Raw genomic sequence first — 12756 nt, 5'->3', positions numbered from 1 at the left:
TCTCCCTCATCTGTTTTAGTTCAGTATACATAATCTATCCAGTTTTTCTCAGTCTTACCCAAACCCTGGTGTCAGTCACTTTCTACAACAGTGGCACCATGTAGTATTTGTCCTTTTGTCACTGAGATATTTTACTCAGCATAATGTCCTCCAGGGTCACCCATTTTTAATAATATTGCATGGGTTTCTTGTTTTTTTAATGCAGCATAGTATTCCATCGTGTGAATATATACAACTTCTCTATCCATTCATTTGTTGATGGGCCCTTAGGTTGTTTCCAACTCCTAGCTATTGTGAACAAAGCCGCAATGAACATGGGTGTGCATTTTTAATTTATACTAGTTTACTTACAAAGTTCGTATACATTGTTTTTCTCACTGGATCTTTCCCATTTCCTTTACCTACTCCTCCCTCCACATAGCAAATTGTGTGACCCTATGACTACACCTTCCCCCACCCTCGCACATCCTCACCCTTCTGTTCCCCCTTCCTCCCTTGGATCCTCATATACGTTTTCCTAGTTAACTTTCCATTTCTACAATAATGGTGTTATACAGTATTTGCCCTTGTGGGGCTGATTTAGTTCACTTAGCATAATACTCTCCAGTCCCTCCTCAAATATCTTTTACAAGAGACATAATGACTATACACATGGATCTCACCTGGTGGCCTACACGGGAATCAGATTGATTACATCACTGAAGAAAAATCAATGGAGAAGCTCAATATCAGCTGTGAAAACTAGGCCAGATGCTAATTATGGATCAGACTACTAGTATGCAAGTTCAAACCAGAGCTAAAGATGAATTGTACTTGGGGAAATATGTAGTCAGTAAGGGACCTCTCCAGAGTACTGAAGAGCAATGATTTCAGTTTGGAAACTAAGGTGGGTCTGATCCAGGCCATGGTCTTGGCAATTACTTGTAATACATCAGAGAGCTGGACAAGATTAAGGATGATAGAAGAAAAATTGATGCCATTAAGTTGTGGTGCTGGAGAAGAGTATTGAGTATACCATGGAGTACTAAGAAAACAAACAAGTTCATCCTGGAGAGGGTGAAATCACGCAAGGATTCTGAAGCTCCATCTGACATACTTTGGGCATGTTGCAAGAAGGAACCAGTCATTGGAGAGGAACATGATGCTTGAAAGGGGGGAGGGACAGCATAAGAGAAGACCCTGGATGAAATGGATTAATTCAGTGACTGGAGTAATGGGGTAGGTATGTTAAAAACAATGAAATTGGCTCAAAATAGAGCAGGGTTCATATGGTCGCTATGAGTCACAGGCGACTCAATGGCACACAACAACAACAATGACAACAGTACAACTTAACTCTCCTAGAATCACTGCAGTGCTACATGATCTCTCTAACAAAAAACCAAATGAAGCCAAAACAAAACAACAAACCAGAACCAAAACCAAAACTCAAACCCAAACCCAAACCCACTGACATTTAATTGATTCTCACTTATGGCTTTCAATGCTATAAATATTTGTGTGTGTGTGTGTGTGTGTGTGTGTGTGTGTGTGTCTACTGTCAGATCAGATCTGACTGGTACAGGAGGAGATTGTTCCTCCTTCTCCAGCAGAGCATCTGGTGGATTTGAACCGTGCACCTCTTGGAACAATGCTATAAATCTTAATGAAAGAGACTGCCCATATTTCACTAGTGACAAATGGAATTGAATTATTGTCCTTTCGGTTAAAAGCCTGGTATGGTATGCAAAAAACCACCAAGGCCTGATGTTATTGTTTAAATATTACCCTTCCAACTACAAATATCCCAGTACTGAAAATAAACCTTGACTATTGTTTTGCCAGACAAAACTAATCTCCATAGTCAGCCCTTGTCTTAATACAGGCTGACTTAGCTTCTATTAGGTTTTTTATTTGCCCCATCCTTCCTTTTATAACTAGTCACTCTTGCTTCTAATGACTATTTAAGCTTGTGAAAAGTTTGTTGTTAGATACCGTTGTGTTGGCTATGACTTATCGCAATCCAATGAAATGAGATCAGAACCTTGCCTTATCTTGTGCTATTCTCACTGTCTGTGGTATTCTTAGGCTCATTGATTCAGTCATTAATTCAATCCATTTCATTGAGGGTCTTCCTCCCCCCTTTTCTGACCCTCCATCTTCCCAAGCATGGTGTCTTTATAAAAGGAGTGTTCTCTCCTAACAGCATGTCAAAATATCCTTACATCCAAGGAGCACCCTGGCTGAACATTTTCCAAGACATATTTGTTCTTTTGGCAGTTCATGGGATATGCAGTACTCTGCCCCGACACTATAATACAAATGCATCAGTTGGTCTTCCATTATCCTTAGTCATTGTCGAATTTTCAGAGGCAGCAAGTGATTGAAAAGACCATGGCATTAATCAAGTGTACTTTAGTCTTTAAACGGAAAATGTTGCTCTTTAGCACTTCATAGGGGTACTTGGCAGTAGGTTTTTCCAATGCAACATGTCTAATTTCTTGACTGCAGGTGTTGTCTGAGGATCCAAGTAAATAATTGATCACTTCAATCCTTTCTCCACTCAAATCCGTCAGCTGCTCCATGGAAGGAAGATGAGTAATCTCACATGACATTTACTGTCTCTGCCTAAAAATCCACCAAATGGTCAGGTGATAAGTAGGTTTTGACCCGATGCTTATTCTTAAGCAAATTTGAGATCAAAATGTGAAGAGTGAGACGTGAAGAATTAAAAATGACAGGACAGAGTAGGTGTTTTATTTTTTTTCTCAATTAGTAATTTTAAAGACATGAACTCTTGCCCTTCTCAATCCTGCAGGTGGGCTTGGGAGTCCGCAGTTGTCGCTGGATGGGTCGCTCGGGCAAGGATTTATAGCAGTGCAGTTTTGGGCAGGCCAGAAGACTAACACTTTGTAAACTCATAAAACAGTACTCATCATAGTTAGTCCAACAGCTGCTCCCTGGGTAAAGGATGGACAATCTGCTGTGTGATTTAAAGCCTCTGAAAACCCATGGGAGGGTCCTCTAGGAGGGACATCTGACTTCATGGCACCCAACAACAACACTCCCACAATACAGTTTCTCATTAGGCACTGTTGCTCTTGAGCTTTTGAAATGTGATTTTTCTACTTCAGAAAACCTTTTTGAGATGTGGTGGTTTCAGCAAGGCCTCAGTCTCCTTCCTTCAGCTCTTGTAATATGGACTGCTGCTGCTTTCATCTTTTCATACATCACTGCAATAACACTTCATCATGTTGGCCTTGCTTTGCCTCATATAAGTGACACTGGTACAATAGCTCCAGAAAAATGCTTGTTTGGAGTAATGCTAAATATCACTTCAGTTTTATCCATTGCTACCATTTATGTTCATTATAAGCAAGTTCATGCTTTGAATCCTGAAGAAAATCGCATCATCAGATTAAATAAAACCGTCCTTGTATTTGGATTACTGAGTTGTTTAGGACTTTCTATTGTGGCAAGCTTCCAGAAAACAGCCCTTTTTGTTGTACATGTAGGTGGAGCGATCCTCACCTTTAGACTGGGCTCATTGTATATGTCTGTTCAGACTATCCTTTCCTACCACATGCAACCTAGAATTCATGGCAATCAAGTCTTCTGGATCAGACTACTGCTGGTTATCTGGTGTGTAGTAAGTGCACTTAGCATGCTGACTTGCTCATCACTCCCGTACACGGGTAATTTTGGCAGTGATGTAATACAGAAACTCCATTGGAACCCTGAGGACAGAGGTTATGCACTTCACTTGATCACTACTGCAGCTGAATGGTCCATGTCATTTCCTTTCTTTGGCTTTTTTCTTACTTATATTCGTGATTTTCAGAAAATTTCTTTGCGAGTGGAAGCCAGTTTGAAAGGATTAACACTCTATGACACTGTCCCTTGCCCAGTTAACAATGAACGAGCTCGACTACTTTCCAGAGACTTATGATGAAAGGATAACATCTTTCTAAGATGATTATGATTCTCGGGGATTGAGAAATATTCACAAATGCTACTTAATCTGCTCTACAATTTTCAACCAGTTAATCACTGATAGTGACATTTAATACTATAATCAAGAGACATGAAGTAAGCCATTTGTCAAGTTATTTTAAAGGACATCATCAAGAGGACCATTTGAAACAATTATGCCTATACTTTTTAGCTCAGAAAATAAAACCAAAGGACTATTAAAAAAAAGACATGAACTCTATCATTTCCTTGATAAGACTAGAGCAAATTCCAGATCGAGAAAGTTAAGCTAACATCTAAGGCTTAATACTAGTACATTTTTGAGCTGACTGACAGGTAACTCATTAAAAATAGGTTAAGTAGGGTAAAAATTCCCTATATATTCCAATATATATCCCAAATATTCCAATAATGCAATAGTATATATATATACTCCCTATACTGTTTTTTCTTTTGTTGTTCGGCATATTATTTTCCTTCTTGCTCACTGGAAATCATTAAGCAAACACTAAGACTGTTTTAGGACAGCTGTTTTGGAGGGGACCAGTGGAATTTTGTTAGCTCTGCATATAATGGGTTGCAGGAGTTGGAGATACACACAAGGTAAGGGTAATTTACAGCATCGTTTATAATTCAGAACATAGAAGGTGAAGTTGGACAAGACCTTAGAGGTTAAATAGATCAATCTCCTACTCAGTGAAGTAATCCTTTTGACATTAACCTTGATAAATGGTTATTTAACATCTGCTTGAGCGTTTTCTGTGATTCCCAGGGATGGGAAGATCACTGCTCATTTAGACAGGTCATTTTATTTTCCCCCAATTTGCATTATTGTTAAATTTTTATTTATAGTGATTCTTATAAATACTCTGCAGAAAATGAAGTTCTTTTTTTCAGGAGTAATACAGAATAAGATTTGGTTAAAAATTATAGTGGATGCAATAATGAATGACTGGAGACCCTAAGTCTCTGTAAGCTTTCATTAAAACAAACAAACAAATAAATGAAAAAATTACAATGGAGTACTATGCAGCAAGAAGGAGCAATAACTTTGTAAATTATTACCTAACTTGGGAGGGACTGGAGAACATTATGCTGAGTGAACTAACTCAATCCCACAAGGATAAATATTGTATAAGACCATTATTGTAATGTGAGTATAAGGATCCAGGAGGGGTGGGAGAGGCTGGAAGCAGAGGGATGAGGATGTGCAGGGGGTGGGGGATTAATCATGGGGTTGTATAATTTGATGGGGGTGTGAGGGAAATGGAGAGAATTTCTTCGGGTTTGTATTAGAATGTTGTAAATAAACTAATGAAAAGAAAAAAGCCAGCTTGCGGAGGGGGTAGGAGGGGAGAGAGGGTAAAATGTGCAACAATGAATGAATGAAAATCTAACTTTTCTGTAAACTTTTTAAAAAATGACAATTAAAATACAAAATTTTATTTCAAAAAATTACTAGGGACTGTCTCAAACAAAATAATAAAGTTATCATGTCATTCTTTCTCTTTTCTAAAATAATATTCCAGATTATTCCCCAAATCTCCTAACCATCCTGTTCACTTTCCTCTGTATAACTTTAATCTGATCAATGTCTCAAATAAAACAGATTACTACTTAAACAAAACAAAACAAAAATACTCAACTAAATAAGTTTTCATCAAGTCAATTCTAACTTACAGTGACCCAATACTATAGAGTAGAATTGCCCCATAGATTTCCCACACTAGAGTGCTTCTTGGAGGCAAGGATGGCAAAGCTTTTTTCCTCATACTTTGGACATGTTGCTAGGAAAAGTTAGTCCTTGGAAAGAAATATGCTTGAAAAGATGGAGGGTCCACAAAAGAGAAGAAAACCCTCAATGAGGTGAACTGACATGGTTACTGCAGCAATGGGCTCAAGTGTGTCAGAGATAGTGAGGATGGCACAGAATAGGACAGGGTTCAAGCCTGTTGTTCATAGAGTTACTGTGAATTGTACTCAACTAGATGGCACCTAATCACAACCACCACAATTATAATCTTTATGTAGGTAGTCTGCCACATCTTTATTCTGCAGAGTTGTTGTTGATTGCCTTTGAGATGAGCATGGCTCATAGTGACCCTATGAACAAAAGGCCTGAAGCCCTCCTATAACATTTACCAAAATTCACAGAGTTTCCGGAGGCATGTTGAGGAAGTGGATGCCATTCCTGCTTCAAATTCTGCAGAGTAGTTGATGGATTTGAACTGCTGACTTTTCAGTTAGCAGCTGCATGCTCAGACAATATCCCACTGTGGATCATTCGAATCAATTAGCTTAGAGTATAATGAACCCAAAACTTTCTTTCATCTGGCTTAGTACTTTGTTAATGTAGAAGTATGCTATTTCTTTTGCTAGTCAAGTCACAGTGTTGGCACATATTGAACTATAGTAAATTTTTTAAAAGGTCTTTTTTTGAACTTAGTTTTAAAAATCAACTCACCATAAAATGAACAATTTTTAAAATGTGCAGTATTGGATGCTTGTGTGTGAGGGAATGTGTAGGTGAGGGTGGGGTCAGGGTGGTTCGTGGGACGAGGAAAGAGAAAGGGGTTAGGGAGACAGGACAAAAGAAAGAAGGAGGATTATGCTTCATTCTTTAGTTTCTTACTTGTAAAGTTCCCAACAAGGGAGGAGAGGTTGGTTACCTGAGAAAATCAGATTTAAAGCTTTGAGAATTGTTTGGGATTGGCTACTTTCATTTCATGAATTGAGGCTTTTCTTTGCAACTTGATGTGGCTGTTTGGCTTTTAATTACTTAAGAATGATCAAGAAAAACATGGCACAGCCTAAATGTCATCCAAGGGAAAGTAAGAGAGAACAAGGCTGCAGATGCTTCCCTTGAATTTGAACTTCCTCTTACCTCAAACTGAGAAAGTCCTTTATCCTCTCTGTGGGGATTTAAAAAAAAAAATGGCTTTGTGTTATCCTTTAGGCTTTACCTAAAGTTTTCTAAATAAAAATAACGTGATTGTTGTTGCTATATACCACCACTGGTTTGGAACTGACTCATAAATGACACTCCAGCAGGTTTTTGGAGGCAATAAATCACACAGGCGGAGATTACTCATCTTTTTCCTGCATTCAAATCACTGTATTTCAAATAAACCATCTCTGTATTTTCTTAAGCACTTGTTACTCAAATCCCTTTGCTTTTACGTTCAGGCTGTTGCGTTAAAACACCAATGAACAAATGCAATTACTTTCTTTGTTCTAAGCTATATAAATAGAAAAATCTGAGGGCAACTAGGAATAAATACATCTTTGAATATCCCACGGACTGCCAAAAGTACAAACAGCTATGTCTTGGAGAAGGTGTAAGCCAGAAAGATCCTTGGAAACAATGATGGTGAAGCTTCATCTCTCATACTTTGAGCACGTTTCTAGGAGAGGCTATTGCTTGGAGAGGGACACCATGTTTGGAAAGGTGGAGGGACAGTGAAGGAGAAGACCCTCAATTTGGTAGTTTGACACAGTGACTGCAGCAATGGGCTCGAGTGTGTCAGAGATTGTGAGGTTGGCCCAGGAGAGGACAAGGTTCAGATCTGTTGTTCATAGGGTCTCTATGAATCATATTCAACTCAAGTTAAGGCTAAGGAAAGGGCCACCTCTTCCTGTGTGATTCACAGCCTCTGAACATCCTCTGGAGGATCAGCTATGAGTCAGTTCTGATTTGAAGACAATGAGTTGAGTTTGAGGTAAAAACCCAGGGTAGTGCAAAAAGTTAATACCCTATGTGGCTAGAGATTATAGCGTCCATTTCGAGGTACCTCAGAAGAAAGTGCTGGTGATCTACTTCTGAAAAATCAGTCATTAAACACCTAAAGGAGCATAGTATACTCACATCTCATGTACCAAGAGTTGCAATTGACTAGATAGCAATTTTTTTTGTTGTGGTTGTTGTTCATGAAACTAAAATTACATCAACTTAATAACTTTAAAATATTATCCTGCCTCCATTGCATGTATTCCCATTTATCTCTACTTAACTAAGTTTATAATAATTAGCAAAGGACTATCACATGTATAGGCTCTCTGAGTTATGCCAACAAGAGTAGAAACATCAGTTGATTCCATTCAGCAATTAGAGTGATTACAAAATTGTTACTTCCTTTGTGGGGAGTCCCCAAGTGGTGCAAACTATTAATGCATTCAACCACTAACTGAGATGTTGAAGATTTAAGCCCACCCAGACGTGCCTCTGAAGAAAGTTCTGATGATCTATTTCTAAAAAAATCCTCCACAAACACCACTATAGTGCACAGTTTTACTCTGACACACATGGTTTGTCATGTGGCAGAGTTAGTTTGAAGGCCAGTCACCACTGAGATAGTGGATTTGGTGGAACCAAGCAAAGTAAAAGTCAAAGCCAAATTGAAGTAGAAGAAGATCTTCATTATTGATCAATATGTTGTTGTTGTCCACTACCGAACACTGGAGGGTTGACCCTCCAACCAGTTTTCAAAGGCAGTCAATAACACAGGAGGAGATTGTCCATCTTTCTTCTGTAGAACTGGTAGGTTTAAACCACATACCTTTGGGTTGTCTTATCATAAGGTCACCACAGCTCCTATAAGACACATATTGTTGTTTTGTGTGCCATTGAATCAGAACCTACCCATAGTTGATCCTCCAGTGGGTTTTTAGAGTCAGAAGAAAACTGCCCATCCTCCCATGGAGTAGTCAGTGGACCCGAACTTCATGCCTTTTGGGATTGCAGTGCAACTTCTTACCGTTAGTCCACCAGAGACATTGTTGGTGTTGTTGTTAGGTGTCATCGAGAATGATTCATAGCAACCCTATGAACAACCGATCTGAACCCAGTCCTCGCCTGTGCCAACCTCATAATCTCTAACACACTCAAACTCATTGCATTGTCAATCCACTCGACTGAAGGCCTTCTCTTTTGCTATACCTCCACCTTCCCAAGCGTGATGTCCCTCTCCAAGGAATAACCTCTCTTAGAAACATGTTTAAAATACTTAAGATGACACTTTATCATCTTTGTCTCCAAAGAATATTCTGGCTGCACCTTCTCCAAGAAGGAGATCTTTTGGCAGTCCATGGAATATTCAGGACTCTTCTTCAACACTATAATTCAAAGGCATCAACTCTTCTGTTATTTTTATTAATTGTCCAGTTCTCAGAGGCCTAGAAAGTAATTAAAATGAGTATGGCCTGAATCAGGTGCACCTTAGTCCTCAAACTGACATTATTGTTCCTCAGTAATTTGGAAATATCTCTGACTGCAGACTTTCCCAATGCAATACATCTCTTGATCTCCTAACTGTTAGTACGAAGGGTGTTAATTGTGGATTCAAGTAAGATGAAGTTGTTGACAGTCTCTTTTCTCCATCTATCATAATGTTGTCTATTATTGGTCCAGTGATGAGGATTTTTGTTTTCTTGACCTTCAATCTGTATTGACAAATGTAGTCTTTGATCTTCTACTACATGTACTTCAAGTCCCCCTCCCTTTCAGCAAGCTCAGCTGTGTCATCTGCATAACAAAAGCTATTGATGAGTCTTCCTCCAATTCTGATGCCACATTCTTCATAGAGTCCAGCTTCTCAAATAATCTTCTCAGCTTATAGATTAAATAGATATGGAGAAAGGATACAACCTTGACACACACCTTTCTTAATTTTAAAATGTGCAGTGCTCCCTTGCTCTAGGATTTAATTTTATGGAGAACGTGGAATGATGTTTTATATGAACCTTGGAAAAATCTTTAGTCAATTTCATTAAAGATCTTCAATACCCTTCTTTCAGACTATATCTGCTTGGAAACCAGCTTAATCAATTACCTACCCATGACTTACTTAATCTCAAATTGAGATAAATATAGGTCTGCTAGGGGTCTTGTGGCATAGTCAGTAGGCAGCTATGCTGCTAACCCAAAGGTGACAGCATTCTGGCAGTTTGAATCCACCAGTAGTAGCTCGACAGGGGAAAAGGTAAGTTATCTCCTTAGTCTTTAAAATCCAATGGAGAATCAGATGTGAGCCAGTTCTGACTTGAAAGCAATAAAGTCTTGGAGAAAATTTGTACTTCACTGAAAAAGTGTGGCAATGTGCTCTTTCCATGTTGCCTCAAACTGATTTTACTGGAACTATTTAATAATTCTGTAAATTGTACATAGTTTATAGCAAAAGAATTCTTGTTGATAAACATACCTGTTTGTCCTTTCTGTGAAAGTTTAATAGATTCTCTTTCCCAACTGGGGAAGATATTTTTGCTTCTATATGCCTTTTCTCTCAATGTTTCTTTACTTTATAGACATGTGTATTTTTTCGTTTTCTTCACTGGGACGGTTCTAATACCTGACCAGTTGCCTCACTGAGTTAAATAGAATCTTAAACATATAAAAAAAAAAAAAAAGAATCTTAAACATATATTTTTTAAAAGATCTCTGTTATATTGTGATTTTATCTGTTCTGAAAATGATCTTTTAGTAAGGTATTGCCAAATTAAGGGAGCTCTGGTGGCCTAGAGGTAAGAAGTTGCTCTGCCAACACTAAAGATATGTGATTTGAATCCCCCATGGGAGAAAGATGGACAGTCTCCTCCTATGTGTTTTACACCTTCTGGAAATCCACTAGAGGGTCAACTATGAGTCAATTCTGACTCCACGGCCCATAATTACAACATTGTCAAATTACTAGAGTGGCAATCCATATGCTGCTAACCAGTGCTGTAAAGCAGCAGGTGTGGAACTGTGAAAGTGTAATAAAAATTTTTGCTTCATGTCCCCTAGAAATTCAATGACTTAGATTATAAAGCTGTGTAATCTGTTACATGAGCCACAGATAAGAAAACAAGGAATGTGCAGGTCTGGGACAGGAGACTCCATAGGGTTATAAAACAGACTGTGAAATTCTTGAACAACTACTCCCACCTCATCTCTGAATCAGGAGCAGACGACTAAAAAAAGAACTAAAATGTCAACGTCAGCTGATAACAGGCAGTACCACCCTTATTGTCCTAGGCACCTCTGTTAAAGAGGAGAAAAAGATAAAGGCTAATTTCTATATTTAATTGGAAGACTTTTGCTGATGTTTATTATTAATTGTAAGTGGAAAAATAATCATAGTGATTTCCTAACATGAAAATATCTCAATATACAATATTAGTATAGCTGCAAATCATAAATCAAAAGCTGCAAATCAAAAAGGCCTGATGCAGGGGGACATCTATGACCCTGTCAACATTAATGGGGACTTATGTAGAAACAAGCTTTTGTCCTCTTTGAAGTCTGCAGTTTTGACTGGAGTCTAGCTGTTTTTCTAGGGCATAGACACTAATTAGTTCTGACCTCCACCATTTAAGAGTCTCTTAACAATCTGGCCAGGAAATGTGGGCAGTGGCATATGCTACTTGTTTATCATGAATCAGCAGTGTTCATAGCTTTACAGTTTCTGACGTGAAAGAAAACAAAGCCAATCAAAGTGAAACAAGTGGGCACATGGTTCCCCTATTCTCAGAGTATTTTCTTTTTTAAAATTTCGCTTTGATTGAAAGCTTATAGAGCAATTGGTTTTCCATTCAATCACCAGTACTCTTCTCATTTCTTCACTGTTATTTTTAAATTTTTTCCCATTCATCCTTCTATCCCATCCTTTTTTCTCTTCTGAATTTCTTCCTGGTAAACACTATCCTTTGGCTCTTGTGGGAATGATTGTTCTAAGAAGTGAACACCTCTCTGATGCATTTATTTATCTTATACACATGCCTGTTATTGGGCTAAAAGCTAAGTTACAGGGAAGAGTTTCATTCCAGGCTCAAAGGGTTGATAAGGGCCATGGTCTTGCTGGTGGAGATTGGGTTCAGTCTCTATTAGACCAAGAAGACTGGTCACTTTTCTATTTTGAATTTTGTTCCTAGCCACCTGGTTGTAATGAATCATTCTCCCTCAAAGAAATTCTCCTCATTCAGTCCCGATTCAGTAAGGAAGAGGAACGTTGTGTGTGATCACATCTTAAAGTCTAGCAGTAGCAAAGCTGTTCTACCTTCCCCTGGACACTATTGGTGATGGGATAGAGGTTACCATGTGTCTCAATTCGATAACAGTTGTTTAAATAATTGTGTACAGCTGCTACATTCACATAACAATTTTTAATCCAGCAATTGTACCCATTCTGTTGGGCCTTTGCACCTATCTTTTGCTATTGATCTAAATTTTAATAAGTTGATTTCTGTATTTACATAATTAGGATCATAGTTAAAGCTCAAGTTCTGAAGACAGCTTTGTTCACTAGAACAGGCAGTAAAGGATATTTCTTTTAAACCAAGTAGCCTAGTTCTAGTCAAGTGACCTGTGACAAATGCATCTCCATTCCTTCAGATTTGCAAGGCCTGCGGTAGACCATTTATGCTTTCTAAATATGTTTTCAAAAGGCCTGTTAAAACTTCACTGCAATGTGTTCTCCTTTTCTCAGACCTTGGAGAATCAAAGCAGGCTCATTCAAATTTCATGTGGCTTATTGCCCTCTACTGGGGCTTTATAGGACTGCCCTTGAGCTTGGGAGAGCATATAACCTAGCTCTGACCCCCATGCTCTATATAAATTATATAGATTGGGTAGAATGTTAAATGATCCAGGAAGGATCAAGACAAGATGGAAGGAATACATGGAGTCACTGTATCAGAAGAAATTGGCTGACACAGAAGAATTTCATGAAATGACATATGAGCAAGAGCTTATGGTGATGAAAGAGGAAGTTCAAATTGCTCTGAAGGAATTGGCAAAAACAAGGCTCCAGGAGTTGACGGTATACCAATTGA

General features: G+C 38.5%; 1 protein-coding gene across 1 annotated transcript; it reads left to right on the top strand.

Annotated features, from left to right (window-relative positions):
* The first annotated feature begins 3127 nt into the window (after positions 1–3127).
* On the top strand, positions 3128–3928 carry LOC102859962 (DNA damage-regulated autophagy modulator protein 2-like). Its single transcript, XM_006902111.1, has one exon. The coding sequence runs from the start codon at positions 3128–3130 to the stop codon at positions 3926–3928; it is 801 nt and encodes a 266-aa protein (XP_006902173.1).
* The last annotated feature ends 8828 nt before the right edge of the window (positions 3929–12756 follow it).

This window comes from Elephantulus edwardii, unplaced genomic scaffold (genome assembly GCF_000299155.1).
Source record: "Elephantulus edwardii isolate Elephantulus edwardi_28Jun2011 unplaced genomic scaffold, EleEdw1.0 scaffold00369, whole genome shotgun sequence".
Taxonomy (NCBI): Eukaryota; Metazoa; Chordata; class Mammalia; order Macroscelidea; family Macroscelididae; genus Elephantulus; species Elephantulus edwardii.
The sequence above is the reverse complement of the archived record's forward strand: the minus strand, read 5'-3'. Positions and strand labels throughout refer to the sequence as shown.

Bases quoted from the DNA above. Each gene is read 5' to 3' on its own strand.
- LOC102859962 (XM_006902111.1), top strand. From the start codon at position 3,128: ATGTGGTGGTTTCAGCAAGGCCTCAGTCTCCTTCCTTCAGCTCTTGTA.